Raw genomic sequence first — 21,582 nt, 5'->3', positions numbered from 1 at the left:
TTTGCCATTCAATTTGAGGTTTGCAATCAGATTGTTCTTTTTGTACAACAGTAGTATTGTAATTCAGTTTACTGTGCACTTGTTTTCCTCACAGAGGAGCATCATTTCTTCAGACATTTCTCTTTAGATGGTCACCACTCTGATTAAAAATTTTGCAGTGATTTTTGCCTCGGGGAAACTGGAAGCTGTCCCTTGGAAATCACATTTGTTGAAAGAATAATCCTCCATCTACCAAATGGAGAGGAAGTGTCCAGCAATGATCTCTGGAGTAGTTTTGTGTTGCTGGGTTTTTCTTTGAGTTTTTATTTTATTCACCTTGGTAGAAATTTAATTTCTTCTTTGAGGTATATAAGAGATGGGATTTTAAAAGCCTGTAATCAATTGTGGTTTATCTGATCTTTGCAGTACTAATGTGATGTCTGTAAAATTAATGATGAAAGTATTCTGGTTTTTATGTAGCATAGAAAATCTTCAGATAGCATGTCTTGCGAAGTGATGAAAGGAGAATTCTGCAGCTATCAGGTTTGAGGCTTGTTTTCTAATAAATCCCTTTTGGGAATTAGAGCAGGAAAGACATGAATAATCAAGTTTTAAAAATAGCTTAGTTTTCAGATTTAGAATTTTGTTGTGGAAAGAAGTAATACCAATCAGTCTCAGAGAGGGAACTGATTTGCAGCCATTTCAAAAGACACCTACTTACCTTAGAATATTTAGTTCTGTTTCTAAAGCCAACAGGAGGCAATGATAAGGTTTTCATGGTCTTCTCTTTCACTGAATATCTTCCACTGAAAGAGAAATGAATCTGCTATGGATTATCAAACAGAACAGATCTAGGAAGTAAGTTAAGTATTTGTGGATTTTAGACCTTCTAACCACCTTCACAGTAAACCAGCCAACTCCATTCAGCTGGAAAAATGTTTAAAAAGGCATTTGAAACCACCAGATGTCAGCATGCTTTGGGAAAAGAAGATAATAAATTGATGCTGTCTGAAGGAATACTGTGATTGAAAGAGAACAGGCCTGAAGCAAAACAAGTGTCATCCCCATCTCAATTTCTCTGCAGAGACCACACAGAATCTGTAAGTGCTGTGGCTGGTTTGGAGGCAGTGCTGATCAGCTTGTCCCCCTGTAAATATCACAGTTCTCTAGGGGTTTTGAAGTGTCGTGTTAGGAAGATGAGAGGAGCAGCAGTGTCCTGCCAGCTGTGTGCACACCGCTGTGGGTTTGGCAGCAGTGTGGCTTTGGAGTTATGCATGCTGTTCCTTTTAGTTTCTTTCAGTCCAGTGTCCTGTTTTCTCACCAGGCTGCAGGACCTCTCCTCTCTTAATAGCAGTTCATCAGGCATGGGGGGCACCGTCTGATTTTGTTCTGTAGTAAAGTCATTGCTGCAGCTGAACTGTGCTGGAGAACTTTCATCAAGGCTGATGGATGCAATTTCTTGGGCTGCAGAACACATCAGAGCATACCCAGACAGAATTTCATTCCGTCTCTCTGGAGATCCACCTTGCTCTTCTCTTGATGTGGGCGAGCTCTGAGAAACTCTTTTTTGTTTTTTGAAACAGTGCACTTTCGTAGTCCTTTAAACTTGGATGGTTTCACACTTGTAAGCAAATCAGCTCTCAACATTTCAGAAGAGGCACAGCACTGCTCTGGGCTCTTAGCTCTGTATTACTTTTTTTTCCTTTCATCACATCAGTAAGGCAGGTCTGACCGCTTAAACTGACTGCTGGACTTCGCTGCATCCCTCAGAATGCAGGTTCTCATGAAGACTCCTTGGAGTTTCTTGGAGCCCAAGTATTGAGTTTTCTGTGTTCTTGCCAGAAAAAATTCTACCCCTTTGTAAACAAAAGGCAGGAGGTGTCAGCTCAGTTAGTTTCATGTACTTCCAGCTTCCTGAATTTCAAAGAATTACAAAATTGGATTTTTCTGTTGTTTTGTTGGGTGGTTTTTTTCAGTCTTACCAGTTCCACATCTTGTTCCATTTATGCAGTCTTCAACAATTATAGACCAACCAGACTATTTCCCTTTGTCCCCTGATTTTGAGGAATCTTACTTCCTTCCTGGAGGAGGAGAGGGATAAATTAGGGGGGTTCTTCAGTTACCATTCAGACAGCCATGTTCTTTCTGTTCAAATAATTCGTAATGTAGTGACAAATGAACCTTAATATTCCCAGATCTTGAACAAAACCATTTTTGTGACTGAGGCTTGAGATGCAGGTAAATACAGGTAATTACTAAACAAACAAACAAAAAACCAAACCAAACCAAAAACAACCCCCCCCAAAAAAATAAAAATAAAAATAAAGGTTTGATTTGCCATTTGCCACTTGAGCTTTAATGGTGAATTTTCATCCCCTGGTTCATAATACATCATGTGAAAAATACAACCATTGCATTAAAGAAAAAAGTTAGTGAAATGACAAGGAAAAGGACATAGCATCTTCTTAGAACAGGTATAGGTATATATTTATATGTTATGTACTTTCTCATAACTATTCTAATTTGTGCTGAAAACTTCATGTACTGATAAATAACTTCTACTTGGCTGCATGAAACTTTCGTTCGTATTTCTTCGTGATATTTTTTATTTTCATTTTTTTATACATCAGTCCATTTACACTTTCAGTTCATCCTTCTCATCTGCAGTATTTCCCTGTCCATTTTATCCACTGCATCTTCTCTGCTCATCACTGATAGAAGATTCTGGCAGCACGGCCTGCATGTGGCTCCCTCTTTGTGTGCTGGCATGTGATGGTGGCACCGTTGTGTTCTCTTCCTTTCCCTTTTTACTAACAGACGCAGACCAAACTGGAGCATGCCCGCATTAAGGAGCTTGAACAGAGCCTGCTCTTTGAAAAGACCAAAGCTGACAAACTCCAGAGGGAGTTAGAAGACACTAGGGTAATGGTTTTCACTATTTAAATAACAAGACTGATTTGTGTTGTGGAAGATTTCTGGTGACACAGTGTGCTGGGTGTAACACACGCTGAAAGAGATCTTGCTCCTGCCACGAAGCTCACGTAGCTGGAACACTTCTAAAAATGAGCATTGCTTGTGAGTGTCGGTGCTGTGTGTGTGTATAGCTGTGTGTGTGTGCTCCTTTCTTCAGAACTCAGGTAAGATGGCATCAAAGCGCAAAATTAATACTTGAATCCATGTCAAAAATGGCAGGTGGGACTGTGAATGGACGTAAAGGAGTGTTCAGTGCTTCATTTTTACAAGTAGCAAAGTTCATTATATCCAAGAGAAATAAATTCCACTTTGCCAATGCTTTTAACACAGGCACAGATGGTTGTACTCCTGGCTTTGCTACATCAAGGTGTGCAGTGACTTCTTAATTCTTTTTTTTCCACCAGTGACATACTTATTTTCCTGGGTGTCTCAGCATTAGTAACAATGGTGCTGTCACAACATTACTCAGCATTGGTCCCAGGACAGATGTGCAGCAGATGTTCACTCCTGGGATTTTCAGTGTCTTCCTGAGAGAGCAGAGGTCTTTCTCACTGGAAAGGTGCTAACTGTGTTCAGCTGTATTTGGAGCAAGGCTCACAGGACTGATGTAGTTGACTTCAGCAGTTCAACATGTGTCTGTTGGCAAGGTCTGTTGTGCTGTAACATTTCATTGCGTATCTGTGCTTATTTAAAAGTGAAGATCCAAGAAGAATGAAAAGCTGTGCTGCATAGATTTGTGTCTGGGTGTCCTTGCACCTGTAAAGACAGGACAGGTTTTGGTGAATTTCTTTCTTCCTTTTTTTTTTTTCCTTTTTCAATTTAATATTTGATGAATTATCCATGAAATCTCAAATCCAGGAAGTCTGAAATGACCATGATTGCAGCTAATACTTGATCAGAATCAACTCAGTAATGGTGAATAGTGCAGTTCTTGGATTATTGAGTGCCAGGTCAGTGATATTCTCTCCTCTAACAAGCATGCTGTCAGAACATGCAGTTAGGCTTTTCCTTCTAAGACTGCAAAGCTAAATTTTCACACCAAAAAGCCCTGAATCTAATTAAAAAAGAAATGGTGCACAAAATAGTAGCAGGGACAGCAGCTTAAGGGACTGTGTGTGAGAACAGCATACATAGAGACCAGTTTATAGAAAAAGGACCTATCATTTAATTACTCTTTTTTTAAATCCATATCCTATCAAATACAGGTTTTGTTTATCAGTGCTGGATATTGTGGTTAAAACTTGAATTGTGTGAAGTCTGTTTTGTGGTTATTGTGTTGGGTTTTTTTAATGGACATGTATAAGTTCAACTTGAGACAGAAGGAGTTAATTATTGCTGTTAGATTTGAAATACAGTGTTGAAATGTGCTGTAAGAACAGATAAATCTGGCAGCACATCAGCAAGGAGTGAGTTTGAGGAGTGCTGATGCTGGTATGGAATCCCTGGGGTTGAGAGGAGCGTGGCTGCTTTACCATGCAAATAACAACTGTTCTGTGTGAGCAAATTTTGGCCACATTTGAATGTGGGTCATTCTGTGGACCTCTTTGTGAAGAGTAATAGATGATGTAACAGGTGCCTAACAGGGCGCCACTGGGCCTCTGTTATTAGGTGTCTGCTTACAGAAAACCTGTTAATGTCCTGCTACAGCGGAGGAGACAGATTTCAGTGTAGAGCAGTGCAGTGGAAATAAACCTCAAGAACCAGTTCTTTTATATCTCACAGTGTAAATCTTTCACAGTCACTTGATGTAATGAAGCAATGAATTTAATTCTGCCTTTTTTTTGGACTGATGCGTTTTCTGCAGGATGAGGTGTGAACTTCCTCTAGTTAATACATTTTTTCTTTGTGTTTGAAGTAAAACTGCAAATATTGTTATCTTTCTCTGAAAGAAAACAAGAATTCATCACAAGTATTTAAAACTTAGAAAGCACAGTGTCAGCTGGAAAGAAATGCTACAGTTCTCTACTGTGAATCATTTTTTTTCTACAAGAATATAGAGAGTATGAAAAAGTCATATATATTTTTCTCGTGTTCTGCACACAGCAGAATAGGCTGCTGAACATTTGCTGGTTCTTGTATCATGAGTATCTGCACATTTATCACAATCTCATTGCTTTTTACAGTGGTTTATCCACTGCTAACTTCAGATAGTACTTCCAGTGCTTCTTCATCCATTCCAACCACTTTATTTAATCAGGGAGATGAAGAGTACTAACTGGATAGATAGGGATAGAAAGTTAGTATGTGTCATAATAGGTATAACTGATTGCCTTCTTGAAAGCATATATATATTCATGCACACAAATGCCCAAGAACATCATTTATAATAAATCCTTTTCAGGAGCAGTTGCAGACAGTAGTGTCTTTTTCAGGATGTTGGGATAATAAGGTTGAAGCATTGATTTCCTAATTAGAAACCATCGTTCTGGTTTTGCATGATTTTCGTACCAAAGATCACTTCCACATTTGTTGAAAAGCCCAAAGTGAGGAAGCTCTTTCAAGAGAACAACAGTGTGAATATGGAAGGAGTTTCAAAGGATCCGTGTACTAAAATGGCAGTTGTATTTTTTTCTGACAGTCTCATAGTTGACTGAGGATGAATTTGGAAGCAATTATTACAGCAGATAGAGGAGCTGCTTTAAAATGGTTCTGAGAAACATTTTGTTAAATGTTGATAATGTATGTAAGCAACTTTGCGAGCTGCTCTTCAGCAAGTTGTTATTTGCACATAGCTTCAGAAAAATGAGTTTAAATCAGCTCCACCTTTAGGGAGAACACGATGTACATGTAATGCAAAGATACGGGCATGTGTCCTTTTTCTTTAATTTATAATTGATACATAAATGAATTAATGGTTAGTCTTGTTTCACAGCCTTCCATACAAAAGCAGTATTTTCCTGAGGCTTCCTTAGTGTTTTCGTAGCAGTAGAGTTAGCAGTGAAGCTCAGAGGTGTTATAATCCATAGCACTCATAAGAGGATGCTGATGCAGTTGATTTGCAACACTAGGTGATTTCTTTTCACTGTGGTTTGAGTGTCTCTGCGTAGTAAACTTATGACTTTTATAATTCTTTCTTCTTTTCTTAAAATGCTGTTAACCATAGGTGGCCACAGTGTCAGAAAAATCTCGCATCATGGAACTAGAAAGAGATCTAGCATTGCGGGTGAAGGAAGTAGCTGAGCTTCGAGGGAGATTAGAGTCTAGTAAACACATTGATGATGTGGATACTTCTCTTTTATTGTTACAAGAAATAAGTTCTTTGCAAGAAAAAATGGCAGCAGCTGGCAAGGAGCATCAGCGGGAGATGAGCTCTCTGAAGGAGAAGTTTGAGAGCAGTGAAGAGGCACTGCGGAAAGAGATCAGATCGCTGTCAGCCTCAAATGAGAGAATGGGAAAAGAAAATGAATCCCTGAAAACTAAGCTTGATCATGCCAACAAAGAGAATTCAGATGTAATAGAGCTGTGGAAATCGAAGCTGGAATCTGCGATTGCCTCCCACCAGCAAGCAATGGAGGAACTAAAGGTTTCCTTCAGCAAAGGTGTAGGGGCTCAGACAGCAGAATTTGCAGAGTTAAAAACTCAGATGGAGAAGGTTAAATTAGACTATGAAAACGAAATGTCGAATCTAAAAGTGAAGCAGGAAAATGAAAAATCTCATCATTTAAAGGAGATTGAAGCACTGAAGGCAAAACTGCTGGCGGTCACAGAGGAGAAAGAGCAAACCTTGGAAAACCTGAAGTCCAAGCTGGAAAGTGTGGAAGATCAGCATCTAGTAGAAATGGAAGACACTTTAAACAAATTACAGGAAGCTGAAATAAAGGTAAAGGAGCTAGATGCACTGCAAGCCAAGTGCAATGAACAAACCAAACTTATTGGTAGTCTTACAGAACAGATCAAAGCTTCTGAAGAAAAGCTTTTGGACCTTGCTGCACTTCAGAAAGCCAATTCTGAAGGTAAATTGGAAATCCAGAAACTTAGCGAGCAGCTCGAGGCAGCTGAGAAACAGATACAGAATTTAGAGACTGAAAAGGTTGATGGAAGTAGCAAGGTTTGTATTGACATCCATCCTTTTATTTTTACTTTGCTTTTATTTTTACATTTGTACTGCTCTAACCTGCTGTAGCAAACTCATCACAGAAACAAAACCAAACCACTTTTTATTAACCGTGTATCCTTGTACCATCTGAGGAGGTTTAGAGGAGGGGGGTACTAGTGCTTTGCTCTGCACCACACAGCAAAAGGAAAGCATTCCTCCCTGGAAGGCTTTGTGTCATGGAAGCTTGGTTTTCTGGCTTATTTCATAGAGGATCCCCACATCTTAATACACAAGTCGTTAATCTTTGGTGCTAAACTGTTCACATAGTGACGAGCAGCTCAGTGGGGATTTTTTTCCTCTCGTGATTACACTGAGTTGTAGAGAGATTCTGTGTTCTCAGTTTGTGCTGGCAGTACCCTCACTACCTTTTTTCTCATCAAAGTTGATGATGGAAGGGGGAACAGAGTGCTAATAAAACCAAAACAAAGATCCTGGAGGAACTTTTCTGTAAGATAAAGGTATGCAGCAGTCTTGTCAGGGATCTTTTCACAGTAGTTTTGAAGCACAACCTGCAGCTTGATATATCTTACCATGAGTTTTTGTTGTTGTTCTGGATAAAATGTCTCTCCGAGGCTGCTGGGGTGCTGTTCAGTACTAGAAAGCTGTTCTGCCCCTGCAGCTAGAAATAAAAGTGCTAAGATTTAATTTCATTCTTTGGCTATCGATGCATAACCTGACAAGCAAGAGATCCAATTATGAGAGCAGTGGGAAGGCAGCTGGAAGTAGCTCTCCTAAACCCTTCACAGATGGTTCCAAGATACTTGATTTTTGTGGACTATTGGCACCATATTTTTAGCTCACACCAAATTTCTGCACTACCCTGGGGGAGGTACAGAGCCTTTTGGAAAAAGGCATCCCTATGTGCATTGGTGTGAATAGCCAGCTGAAACATACAGTGCTAAATTTATTGTTAAAAAATTAAAACAGTAAAGAACCAAAACTGCCAATTTAATTGGTGCTGTAACTGTTGGGAAATGTTTCAGTGTGCTCCAGAATGTCTACCATCTATTGTTTTAATTCTAAGAAAACTACATTTCAATTATTTCAAACGTGATCCAAGATCCAATTAGTGCTGTGATGCAGTCATCAGTGGAAATCAGCTTCACTCAGTTAACACATCACATTTTTTCTTCTTTTTTTTTTTTAATTTTCATTTTGTTCATCTTACAATGATTTTAATATTACAGTTATTTCCTTCAAATTCAACTTTTGATTTTCCTATTTTTATCATTCATGTTTGTAATTTTATTTTACTCCATTTAACCATCTTTGTTAGGCTAGTAATCTGGCCAAAGAACTGCAGGGCAAAGAGCAAAAGCTTCTTGACCTTGAGAAAAACTTGAGTGCAGTAAATCAAGTTAAGGATTCTTTGGAAAAGGAACTTCAACTTTTGGTGAGTAACACTCAGAAGTCTGGGCTTTTTCCTTCGGATTTTGGTTGTTGGGTGAGAACGTAATGCAAGGAAAGTGTTCCCAAGCTATTTTACTTACAAAAAGAAGGCACTGATTCACAGTAGGACCCATCTCAAAATGAAAAGACCTCCCTTGATTTGTGTTTATCAACTCTTCTGTCTAAATAGAAATTACCTGTTAACAAATCTCAGGTAAAATATTAAGCTGCATGTCCCTTTCGATCTGGCTTAAGTTTGGACTATTAATTAAGGAGCGTGTGACCTGTTAGCACTATAATTGTTATATAAATTAATACTAGCTATAGGAACATCATGCAAATATTTTTTGAAGACATTTTCACCCAATTTCATTCGTAAGTATTCTGTGGAGGGGTGCAGTTCTCCTGAAAAGTTACAGCACAGTTAACAACAAAAGATACACTCCTTTAGTTTTACTGCCCCTGTCGTAGGATCTTTCTTAGTATTTGAAGTTGATGTCAGAGTCTCACTGACTACTTTCTCCAGTATCTTCCCTTGTTTTCCACTGTCGAGCATCTCTTCCTGCTGGCAGAGCTGTAAAACACTGGCGTGGGATTGTTGTCAGGATTGCAGATGTCCACTGTGTAGCTGTTGAATAATGTGGATAACTTCTTACATTGAGAAGCCCAGAAACGATGTCTCTTACACTGCTCTGTGTCTGCAGTTCTGTTGCTATGTAAGCTGATGGAGAGCTTATCTTGAAAGCTTAAGGACTTGCTTGTAACCGAGGCAAGGGGGCAATCTTAGCACTAAGCTGTAGTTCAAAAACATGGGTTTTCACTCCTATCATAAATAGATATGGTTTATTTTCTACACGTAGAGTACCTAATATAAATTCAGTGGCTGAACTGTACTATTAACATCAAATCTTACCTTAGGTTTTTGTCCATTTTTCAGAAAGAAAAGTTTACCAGTGCAGTGGATGGAGCAGAAAATGCTCAACACACTGTGCAAGGTATGTCTGCTGCTAAATAAATGGAAACAGAAAGCTGTGGAAAACTGTTCTGCAGAATAAAGTTTTTGTGTTCTTTCAGATTTAAACTTGACAACACAGCAGTTTCAGCAGCAAGGGAAAAGACAGGGTTGCTTGCAGTCCTTCTTGAGAGCAGTGTACCTTGCAAGTAGGGGGAATTGTTTGCATCTGAGTAGTTACTAACTTTTGTCTTTAAAATTTTACTTGCTTAGAAACAATAAAAAAACTAAACCAAAAAGAAGAACAGTTTGCACTCATGTCTTCAGAACTGGAACAACTGAAGTCTAATTTGACTGGTAAGGAAGAAATGAAATGTAATGCTTTGAAATATGCATCAGCTTTGTGCTTTCTTATGCCTCCTGCTCAGCTTCCTATATCTTACATAGTATGCAATGCTTTCACAAAAGCATTTGTCATCAGAAGAAAGCCTTCTGTGGCACTGCATATAGAGACACAGCAAGGTGACCACTGCATTAAGGAAATAGTGCAGTAAGGCAAAAGATTTCCCAGCTGAGTGTATTCCAAATCAGTAGTTAAATTCCTGCTTTAATATTGCAACAAAATCATGCTGTGATAATGATCAGGTACTGGACAAAGACCTAGTGACCAGAGAGAAGCATAATTAGTATTATCCTTTTTAAGGACAGCATTAAGACTGCTTGTTAGTCTTACTGTCTACTATTTCCCATCTCTCACAGGTGGGAGGTTTGCTTTATCCTTCTAGTTGTATATTTCAGTTTAAAACTGATTTACAAAGGTTGTCCAGAGAAGCTGTGGGTGCCCCCACTCCTGGAGGTCCTCAAGGCCAGGTTGTATGGGGCTGTGGGCAACCTGATCTGGTGGTTGGCAGTCCTGCCCATGGAAGTGGGTTGGAACCTAGATGGTCTTTAAGGTCCCTTCCAACCCAAACCATTCTGTGATTTTGTGACTTTTTACTGTGATGCCGTGGTGCTTACGTTGTTTCTTCCTGCTGTGCTGTTGGTTAGGTGTGCATGTCTCTCCTATTATACTGCTTCATTTCTGTCTGAGATATGTAGCACCACTTCTCGTGCCCTGAAACTAAGTGAATCACTGCAGAAGCAAAGATCTCTTAGCTAGTTGCTTGACTGCTGTTTTCTGAAGTGTTCTTAACCTGCTACAGCTCACGTTGCACAGTTTAAACCAATTATAATTTTTCATTTCAGAAGGATAATTCAGATGGTCTGTAGTACCAATATAATTTTGTTTATAGTTCTTTATGGTCTTCTAGCTCATCTGTGCATCCCCTTTCTCTTAAGCATACTGGACTACTAACCTTTGTCTTGCTCAGTGGTGGAGAATAAACTGAAGGAGAGAGAAGAGAGAGAACAGCAACTAACTGAAGCTAAAGCCAAACTAGAAAATGATATTGCAGAGATCATGAAGTCATCAGGAGACAGCTCTGCCCAGCTTATGAAAATGAATGATGAGCTACGATTGAAAGAAAGGTATTCCATCATTTCAGAACATTTTCACGTTAATTCTTTGCTCCTGCATTCCCTGCTTCTCGTTTTCTCTTTGCAAATAGCTGGGCAGGGTAGTCCTGGCTGTCACATTGATATGACTTAGTGGATTTAGTCTATCAGACTTAATTCATCACAATAGTCTCCTCACAGTGATTTGAAGAGTCTTGTTTTCATTTTTTTTTAAGTTTCTGCAGTTCTGTGTGACAGACACTTTTCACTGTCCAGAATAAATAACCATTGTAAGGATATACTGTTTCATGACTGTGCTTTGTAATTATTTGGATACACCAGAAAGTTAATTGATTTGAATAAGGAAGAGACTCTTGGATCTCTTTTTTGACCAACAAGAGGAAATGTAATTTTCTTTCAAATAAAAACTATTCTATGCACAATTGACTTTTACAGAACCTGGGCTCAAGTGGCAGCAGTGTTTCTCTGTGCACAAACAAGTGCTCACTCCCACTTGTGTTCGTATAATTTAGCAGAACGTTCCGTTTATGTTTAATAATTAAATCTCTTCTTAAGCATTTGGACAGAATCTAGGACTTCAACATAATTTAGAGGCTTTTACCTCAGAGTTTGTCATGCTGTCAGCAGAAAGTAATGTTCTTTTATTTGGTCTTTTTAGGCAGTTGGAGCAAATACAACTCAAGCTTACAAAAGCAAATGAAAAGACAGTTCAGCTTCAGAAAAATGTGGAGCAGACGGCACAGAAAGCTGAGCAGAGTCAGCAGGAAACTCTCAAGACTCATCAAGAAGAGCTGAAAAAAATGCAGGAGCAACTAATGGACATGGTAAGAAGTTTAAAAAGAACTGACTGTGTGGGGAACAGTTACTATGATGTAGCACTTCATCTTTAACTGTGTTCCAAATGTTCTGTTTTCTGTTAGAAAAAGCAAATGGAGACCAGTCAAAATCAGTATAAGGATCTTCAGGCAAAGTATGAGAAAGAGACTTCTGAGATGATCACCAAACATGATGCAGATATCAAAGGGTTTAAGCAGAGTTTGTTGGATGCTGAGGAGGCACTAAAAAGTGCACAAAAGAAAAATGATGAGCTGGAAACACAGGCTGAGGAGCTGAAAAAGCAAGCAGAACAGGCTAAAGTATGTATACTTTGTTACTTCGCAAGTAATTTCAAGTTCAAATCTTTGTATTTCAGTGACTCATTGATTTATGTTTTTTCCTGGCTTTGCCACGTTATGGAAGTTTATTTGCAGTGTTTGTTATGAATTTTGCCACGTTAGGTTCATGTTGATTAGGGAAATGAAGCACACCCAACCATCTGGTTACTGTCTCTAGATTGTGAAAGAATCCATGAAGTATTCCTTGACATTGCTGCTTGCTTTCATCCCAGATTAGTTAGTGGCTGTAATCTGTTTTATGCTCCAGCAAAATTCAGTGCATTAATTGGTGGATAAGTCAACTTTTAGGTACATCACTGATGTGGGGTTTTGAATTAAAAAAGTTATGGCAATATTTCTTGGGCAGAATCTTGGGGAGAATTAGTTATAGAAGGTTTCTTTGGGAATTGGAGGCAGTATCTAATGTGTATTTTAACTTAGATGCTGATTAAACAGTTTTGTAGCTCTTCTTTCTGAGCAGTTTTCATTCAGAAAATTCACTGAGAGCAGTTTAAAAAACACAATAAGGTTTCATGTGGAGGAGCCTTCAAACCATTTTATTTTTAATGTAACCACCAAAATATTTTCCTGTGGATGTTTTGTAGTGAAATATTGTTGTCTTGTCACAGTTCAGTTTGCAGAGGGGCTCTGTGGCAGTGTGTACACATTCTTTTTAATACTGAAATTACAGTAGCACTGTTTGCTCTTAATCCACATTTCTCATTTGTCTGCTTTGACTTCATTTTTGTTTTCCCTTCTCCCTGACTTTATTTCTTTAGTCCTTAAGCTCTGTGTTAGCATCAGCTAGAGAAGAGATTGAACTAATGTCAGACAAGATGAGGGATTTAATATCAGAAAAGGAGACTCTGGCACAGGAGGGAAATACTCTAATTTTAGAGTCATTGTAATCACAGCTGCTAGAGATGGAGTCCAAGATACTGTTAGTTCAGCAAGACCGAGAAGAGCTTTGGGCAATAAATGAAGAACTTAATTCAGAAAATAAAAAAATTCTAAAGCAGAAAGAAGAAGCTGAGGCTAAAAGTCATCAGGAAAGCACAGAAAACGTAGCGCTGATTTCTGAGAAAAGCAAATTGCTCTCCGAAGTAAAGACAGCACAGGCAGGTCTTCTGAAGGTAATTCAAGAGAATGATACTCTCCGATCTTCAGAGTCAACCTTGCTGCAACAGTTGAAAGAGCTTCAGGCCAGCAAAGATGCTATGGATGTGGCACATCAGAAACATATCAAGGAACAAGAACTGGAGCATTATCAGAAGAAGCTTTTGTAAGAGAATGACAAGTCATTAAAGACAAAGATGTCATTCAGAAGCTGCAAAGTTCTTACAATGACCTGGCTATAAATCAAAGAGAGCTACTACAAGAAGTGTCAACTCTGACTGCAGAGAGAGATTCAGATCAAGAAAAACACTTGGATCTTAAAAGTACACAAATAGCTTTAAAAAATGAAATAAACTGTCTGTTGCAGACAAATCAGGGCTGAGAAGGAGATGCTCCTTAAAAGCAAAGAAGAGCTGTATGTGAGCTAGTTAATGAAAACCAGGCATTAAAAGTGAGAAGAGAGGAGATGCAAACGGAACTAGAGACTGAACATGAGGAACTTGAAAAGATGACAAAAGACAACAGGGGGTTGAAGGCTTCCCTTTCTGGTCTCTCTAATCTTCTTGAGGAAATGAAATCCTCAAGAGAGGCATCTAACTCTGAATGTGTTCATTTGCTTCAAGAGAAAGAGGCTGTTTTTGCATTGGAACAAAGGCTTTTGGCTGAAAGGGAGGAACTACTAAATGAAAATAAGGTAATTATTGAAAAGCTCACTGAGGCCACAGCAGATGCTGTGCTTGCTGAGAGAGCCTTTACTGAGAAAATAAATGCATTGAACTTGGAAAAGGAATCTGTTCTTTCTAAGTCACTGCAATTGGAAAAGCACAGTGAAGCTCTTCTGCAAGAGAAGGATGAGTTGGAGAGACAATACTCTGAGCTTCTTGATGAGAAGAAGACTTTTGAAAACACTATTTCTGATATGAAGAGAGAACAGGAGCTGGACTTTTCAGCCAACAGAGTTCTGGTCCAAGAGAATAGCACACTCAAAGATTCCATTGAAGCCCTCGAGGAAGAGATAAGGAGAATTTCATTTATAACAGTTATTTTAAAATAATTTCTAAATCTAGGAGCCTATGTTGTTGCTGAACGTTGCAAAAAAACAGCATGAACTGTGAATAAAAGGAAGTTTTGTTTTCTGAATCTAGTAGGAAGTCTGGGTAGTTCCTCTGTTGAAGTACTTTGCAGCTTAAGAGCTACAGGAGTGGCAACAAACTACAAATCTGAGTTACTCCAAAAGTATAAAACAATACTGCTCCCATAAATGTCATCACATTAAAAAACAGTGCAGGAGAACCATTTAAATTCCAGATATTGGCATCCACTCTGTTCTTCTTATTCGAAGGAGTGTTTTGTATTCACTGCCAACAAATTCTGAATAGTATTTTGAATTTTAATTTGGCTTGAAGCCCTTAAAATCATTTGTAATGGGAAATGGCATCATGATATCCTACAGGAATGCATGATGCCTGCCTAGGTATTAAAACAGTTCTGAATTATTTCATTTTATGAGCTCATAATGAACAACACTGAAACCATGTGTTCATTGGCTTTATTTGTTAGTTAATTTTTAACTTATTCTCACATTTGTAGGATTTTTTCTAATTTCCCACTTTCTAAAAATAGAGCAGTCTGTTGGAAGTGAATATCTGCTGAGCTACCACTCTCTAAAGTGTTCAGAAATCTGAGAGCAATCTCAGTGGTGGTAAAGAGAAATCCAGGTAATTAAAAAGAAGAAATGTGCTTCCTCTGTGGTGACACAAGTGTGAGATTCCAATTGATTTCTGCATGGAGGTGAATCTACTCATGTCCACTTACTTTCATACTTTGTGCAGCTTCAGAGTGCAAGTAAATTCCCATTGAAGTCCTTGTTTAATTGGAAAGCAGCGGGCAAACAGTGGAGCTGTGCAGAAAGTATTGTGGTTCCTCTTTTGCTTTCAGATGTCTCACTGGTAATACTTTCTTCCCTTCCATCCCCTCTTTATACCTAGGCTGACAAAAGGGCAGAAGAAGTGTTACAGACCGTGGAGAAGGTGACCAAAGAGAAGGATGCCATTCACCAAGAGAAGATTGAAACTTTGGCGTCTCTGGAGAACTCCAGACAGACAAACGAGAAGCTGCAAAATGAAGTAATCCTATTTAAATACTCTTATATGAGAACTATTGCCTAGCTTGTAAGTGATGTGGTCTTTCTTTCAGAGTCTGTGTAGTATGTGAAATGTGTTCTAGGCTTTGTTCATTTTCTTGTATGAAACACAACTCAAACTGATGCTTTGGTTCCCTGAGGTTGTGCAGGGTGCAGCCTCACACTGCAGTGAAGTGCTGCAAGGTCTGAAGAGGTTCAGATTCCACTGATGTGTGTGCTGCACAGAAGCAGGAGCACAGCTGTCCCAAAGAACTTACAGTCCAACAAGTGCTGCTTTCCTCTAAGCACCTATTGTTCAGTCTGTGCCCTCCCACTCTGTCATCCATCAGGGTTTGAAGGCAGGGAGAATGTATTCACTAATCCCCTCTGCACTCTTTGGCCCCAGAATATCTTCATCTAACATCCAACTGGCAGCTTTCCTGCAGATGTGGAGCACTCCGTGGCCCTTTTCTGATCACAGTTTCATCTTGTGCAGCTCTCCTAGTAATGGGTAGTGGACAGCTGGGCTAACGTAAGTGCCACAGCATGTTCAGAAACAGTAATGTTTTCCAAGGAGATCCGATGGCTTGAGAATTAAAAGCAATGACGTTAATCATGGCAGGAGTTCCTTTTGGGATTAAAAAAAAAAAGAGGAAAATCAAGCACAGGGTTCCTGTAATGCCATGAGAGTGGCTGAAGATTATCTGTTATGTAATATAATGTGTCGGTGAATACCAACAAATAAAGCCTGTGGGATTTCAGTGGTAGATGCAAGCTCAGTAAATAGATAAGCAGCGGTCTGACCTGTGCAACAAGATCTCCAGAAGGAATCGATTTCTTATGGTTGCAGGCACAACTTTCAGCCTTCTATTTCTCAGAAATTAAGGTATGGTAAAGGAGAACATGTCGTCAGTTACTTTAGAGGAATAAATATCAGAGGGGAGAGCTAATTTCCACAGGAAGTATTGAGTTATTAAAAAAAGAAAATGCTTTGAGTTGCATAGCATTTAAAACAGAGGTGCTTTGGAGCTTTACCTTTTATACCAGGGTCTATACATCAGATTGCTGTCAGCTGCTCTGGAGAGGAGATTGAATTCTTTGTGCTCTGGACTTGAATTCAGAAAAGCTCAACCTGTTCTGTTGGACAAATGCTTCTCAGTACAAATGGTCTGGATTAATTTAATGAATAAGAATGACAAAAAGGAACAGCTCAGCTCAGGCCTCTATCTTCCCAAATACTTTTTCGAGTGATACACCTGAGGACAGCAGAGTTCATTTGTGTAACTAGTATTTTTTCCTCTTGAAGTTGGACATGCTTAAACAAAACAACTTGAAAAATGAAGAGGAACTCACTAAATCAAAGGAGCTTCTGAACCTAGAGAACAAGAAAGTGGAAGAACTTAGAAAAGAATTGTAAGTATTTCAGTGTACATTTGTTGAACCTTTACTCTGTGGTTACATTTACCTTTCTTAAAAAAAGAAAAAAGTAATTCAGTACTTCTCTGGTATCCTTATTTATAAAGCAGATATTTAATCAAAATTAGATACTGGTTTGACATGTGTGTAGCTTGAAATTGGAGTGTTGCTCCTGAATTCTAAACGTTACTGAAGAAATCCTTCATTCGAGCTGTGAAATAATTTGATTGTTGGAAGAAGTATCTCATTCTGCCACCTGAGGGCACTAAATAATTTTTGAAAGCTTTATTGTAATCAAGTCCAAACAGTACCTCTTTATAAGTGTACTTGGAATGTCTGGTAGTTTTAAGAGGTGTTGTTTATAGAAGATTGGGTTCTGCTTTTCTCTCTCCTGACGGCCGTATTTGTTTTTCTCCAGTTGCCATACTGTGCTCTTACTTTCTGTTGGTACCATACAAGTGCCACGTATATAAACATGTAGAATTAGAGTTGATCACTTACCACCTGAGAAATTAATACTTATGTACTATAATGTGTAGCACTGTACACAGAGTAACCACAAAGCATGGGACGTAATTTGTATGTGCGGTGTTACTGTACCAAAGTGTGCTGCTGTGAATAGAAGTCCAGCCACGTTGTTGCTGCTGTCCAGGAGCTGCAGGTCCCCCAGCTCTGAGATGTAATGCATCAAGTCACAAGCCTGTGTTCCAGCCTGCATGCTGAGAGCTGGAGTGCAGAATTTGGGCTGATAGATAAGAGCATCCATGGTTCCTTGTTGTTATTAATTAATTCAGTTAATTTTGTGACAGTTCTCATCACTACTCTGAGGTCAATGCAGGACACAAAGGAAATCAGCTCACAGAATGAATACTTAGTTTCCCTCCTGTGACCATTCTTTACTTGCTTTTCAAAACCTGCCTGAATAGAGAGCAGCCCCACAGAAGGAAGGTGGGATTTTGTCTGCAGTTCCTGCCTTCCTCCGCGCTCATGGGAAATGCCAAAGCAAAATATTCATTTCTGTAACGCTGGGGCAGTGTGGGGCTAGCAGACTGATTGTGTGGAAAGACAAAATATATTAGACTGTAATATTTTCAGGAGAAGGCTGGTTTGAACAAACAGTCGTGGTGACAGATATGCTCCTGCATCAGCAAGTGCATTCATACCAGGATCTTTTGAATCAGTGTTCAGTGAGGAGAGCCAGCTGCTTAATCCAAGTCCAGGTGGATTGAAAGCTGGTCAAGAGGTAGATAACTAAAATGTGGTGTAGCTGGAGATCAGAGGTTGAAGAAATGGTTGGAAAATCTTAAGTCATGTTACGTGCTAAATTCCAAAGGTCAATCAGACTTCCTTTTGTTTAACTGTTCCCAGTAACAGCCCATAGAGTTCTTCTGTTTTGAAGTGCTTGATGAGTACATTCTGACTTCTGGGTTCCCCTGCCTCCCACAGCCACACAAGTATTTTTAATATTCCGGTCAGGGTTTAACTCTCTGTAATATTGGCACATAGGAGCACTGAGACTCCTTTTTTTTTGAAAACAAAACACAGTCATAAAAGTTGCCATGTGATGAAATTAAGCATACGTTTTTCCTTTTTTTTAAGACATCCTCAAATATTCTAAGAACTTGTGCTGGTCACTTGTCTCACAGGCGGGCAAAAATAAGTCAAAAATAAACTTACTTGAAGGAAATGACGTGTATTAGTAGCAAAATGAAACCTGCAAATACACTTCAGGTTTTGTTTTGTTGTTTGTTTTTGTATCTGAGTAATAACACGGCCGGAGCAGCTGACCCCGTGCTCTCACACGTTCTCAGTTTGGGTGCAGACCACGAGCTTCTTTCTGTTTTAAAAGCAGATCTGCTTTAACTGCAGAGTGCTCAGCCACGTTCATTGCTGAGCAAGTCTGGGCTGTGAAGCTCAGCAGCAGTCGCTGTGAGGGATATTCCTACATCCAAGTGCTTGATAACCACTGGAAATGTGCAGAACGAGCAGGCTGAATTCACCCTGCTTTTCTTTGAGTGTCCAGTGCATTTAAAGGAGAAGGAGGCGGTTGTTCTGTGCTGCTGCTGCTGCTTTTCAGGGTTAAACCTATCTGTGTGCAGCCGAGGTATGGCTCGTCACCTTTTTTATCAGTCCCACCAGGCACGTGACCTAGATGTATTTTTCCAAGCTGTGAAGCTGGTTCTCTCCCACAGTTTTCTCTTGCCTCCCTCGTTCCTATGGTAACAATGCACTCTCTGTCCTCGCAGCGAAGCGCTGAAGCTGGCAGCTGCTCAGAAGTCCCAGCAGCTCGCAGCTTTGCAAGAGGAGAACGTGAAACTTGCCGAGGAGCTGGGCAGGAGCAGGGACGAAGTCACGAGTCATCAGAAGGTAGAGTGGCTGGAACGTTTCCTGACCTGTGGTGAAAGTGTGGTACATGCTGTTTCCACTGATGTCTGGGTGACGTTGCACTGCATGCTTGTGATTGAAAGATGAGCTGTTCTGAGAAGGTTTTAAAATAAATTTGGAAACCACCTGCACTGGGAGGTTAGAGCTGCAGGCTAACAGGAGGTTGTGTAACCTACAGAGGATACTCAGGAGGCTTGGAAATAAGCAGAAGTTAAATGTGATGTAGCCAAATGTATTAACAGCCACGTTCTGTCAGGAGTAGTGTTATTATACAACTAAAATTTCCGACTGAGCAGTACTAAGGAAATATATCTGTTTAATTCTCCTTATTCCTGCTCTCTCTTCCCATGTAAAAAGGAATATTTAGGATGTCTTGCAGAATGCTATTTGAAACTACTTGTTTGGAGTCTATAAAAAGCACTGTGCATGTATATGCTTACTTAGACACAATGCTGTGCTTGTACATGATGAGTGCTGCAGTCAGGTATTGGAACTGGAGGACTAGAATTGATGTGAGGTGTTTTTTGTTCTTTTTTATAGTTTATAGGAAAAAAACACTAATTTTTCTTTCAATATTACACATAGACACGTTGGAATCCTAAAGTATGGGCTCAGTTATACAGCTTATAACACTGGTACTTGCCAAAGAGATACTGGGTTTACATCCATTGTATATGGCAGTTTCTTTTCTTGTGGAGCATTTCCCATGATAAATGCACCAAAAAGGCATCTAAGGAACATCTAGACTAAAAGCAGGAGTGGAGCATGGCTGTAGTAGTGGCTTTCTGAGAGAGCTCTTCTGTATGCCTGTTCTCAGTGGCAGTGGAAGAGATGCCCTCCATCCCATAACGCAGGCTCATGCTTTTGAAGACAGGAGGTTGGCTTTTCCCCCGAGGAACCTAACCTGCTTTGAGATACTGAGGATGAGTAACTACAGATCTAGCAAGTTTCTAAATCCTTTTGGCTGCTGCTAGGAGTAATGCATGAGCTTCTTCATCCTGATGAGCCTTTGGAGATGATTAACCTGAGTCCCAGACGTGTGGGCTCAGCCACTGACTCATGATGCATCTGAGTAGTGATGTGATAAGAGAATGCTGTCATCCTAAGCAGCCAGTGGGAGCTCTGCTCCCCACTCCCACATGTTTTCTTAAATTATTTCAGAATCTTTGAGGCAACCTTTTATTTTCAGAAAGAGTTGTAACTTGAAAAGGAGTCAGCGACATCGGTCAGATCTTTCTGCTATCCTAAATAGCCAGAACTGATAGTCAGAAAGTCCCTGAAGGAAGGGGCCCTCCAGCCCACGAGGTGAATGCAGTCTCACTGTGGCCTCACGTAGTTTCCAGGTGAACTCGCAGAGCAGTCCTGGTGTCTGCATCCTGTCTGCCTGTGGGTCTGTCAGCAGGGATCCTATCTCAGTGCCAGGTCTGTGAAGCACAGAGAGCCAATCACCTTGCAAACTGGGATATTCTCAGTTCCCTTTCACCATGACCTTTTCTGTCCATGAGCAGATGGCTGCCATAACTAACGCTTGGATAGTCTGCTAGAGCTTGAGAAACAGTCTGTTTACCTCCAATCTTACAATGTGGACTTCGGGAATGTGGGAGTGCTGTTGCATTTCTGAAATGTAATGTTTGATCCAGTGAACTGTCTGGCCTCTTAGCAGTCTGGGAGAGGCCTTGGTTGTTCGAGGGAATTCTGCATGGCAAAAGGAACAGATGCAGACTGGTGTCGTGCAGAGTGCATTTTCCATTCCGGTGTTACACAGTGAACTCAGTATTGTTCAGTTCTTACTGATACGTATGTATCTGCCCAGAGCTGTTTTATATCTCTTGGCTCCTTGAATGGGAGATATACATCCTCCTAGAGAGCATTCTGTGTCCACCCAGAGCACATAAAGTACTAACCAGTGCTGCCTGATGGAGACCTGCTGTTACCCTTGGGAATGCAACTTCTTTTCATGTTCCCTTTGGATCTTACCTAACCCTAAACTTAAAGCCAACTTGTTCTGCCTCTCTCAGGTTAATGTAGTCACACGGATTCCCACAGCACTTTTATTCTGAATGAACACAGTCTTTAGGCACCGAGTTACAGCACTGTTGGGACTTCCTTGCTTCATGCTGTCTGTGGGGACTGAAAGAATGCTGCTATGCAGAACTGCTCAGTTGGGTTTAAGAGAATGAGTGCTGATGCTAGGAAAGAAGAGGTCTTAGAGCAGCATTGTTTGTGGAGCTGCATTTCATACAGTAGATGCTGAAAAACTGGACAGTAGGGAGGAAAGCACAAAATGTAGCAGGGCTTCCGTATTAAAATGCAGTAAGAAAGACAGCAGGCATATGTTTTAAGTATTTTGAGCAGTCACTATGGTAACTATAAATTCTAAGTGTGCTGCTAGTCAGTTGGGTTAGTGAATCTGTGGCTGCATGTGACACACTTTGCAAAATTAATGAATACTCTTTCATGAATGATTTATCCTGACATCTAAAGG

General features: G+C 39.9%; 1 protein-coding gene across 4 annotated transcripts in view; it reads left to right on the top strand.

The window, feature by feature from the left end:
• Positions 1-21,582, top strand: part of CLIP1 (CAP-Gly domain containing linker protein 1) — a 51,216-nt gene that overhangs the window by 20,891 nt on the left and 8,743 nt on the right. For 2 of the 4 annotated variants that reach the window (XM_065739214.1, XM_065739213.1), the window contains 11 exons: positions 2,797-2,901; positions 6,056-7,000; positions 8,325-8,441; positions 9,375-9,432; positions 9,663-9,746; positions 10,760-10,916; positions 11,563-11,728; positions 11,825-12,040; positions 15,163-15,300; positions 16,603-16,709; positions 18,959-19,079. In XM_065739214.1, coding sequence (XP_065595286.1) covers positions 2,797-2,901; positions 6,056-7,000; positions 8,325-8,441; positions 9,375-9,432; positions 9,663-9,746; positions 10,760-10,916; positions 11,563-11,728; positions 11,825-12,040; positions 15,163-15,300; positions 16,603-16,709; positions 18,959-19,079 — 2,214 coding nt within the window. The remainder of the gene's footprint in view (positions 1-2,796; positions 2,902-6,055; positions 7,001-8,324; positions 8,442-9,374; positions 9,433-9,662; positions 9,747-10,759; positions 10,917-11,562; positions 11,729-11,824; positions 12,041-15,162; positions 15,301-16,602; positions 16,710-18,958; positions 19,080-21,582) is intronic. The other 2 variants (XM_065739216.1, XM_065739215.1) reach the window with 1 other exon arrangement.

This window comes from Cyrtonyx montezumae, unplaced genomic scaffold (assembly GCF_038088225.1).
Source record: "Cyrtonyx montezumae isolate F1298 unplaced genomic scaffold, pur_monq_1.0 scaffold_23, whole genome shotgun sequence".
NCBI lineage: Eukaryota > Metazoa > Chordata > Aves > Galliformes > Odontophoridae > Cyrtonyx > Cyrtonyx montezumae.
This window is presented reverse-complemented; position numbering and strand designations above follow the sequence as displayed.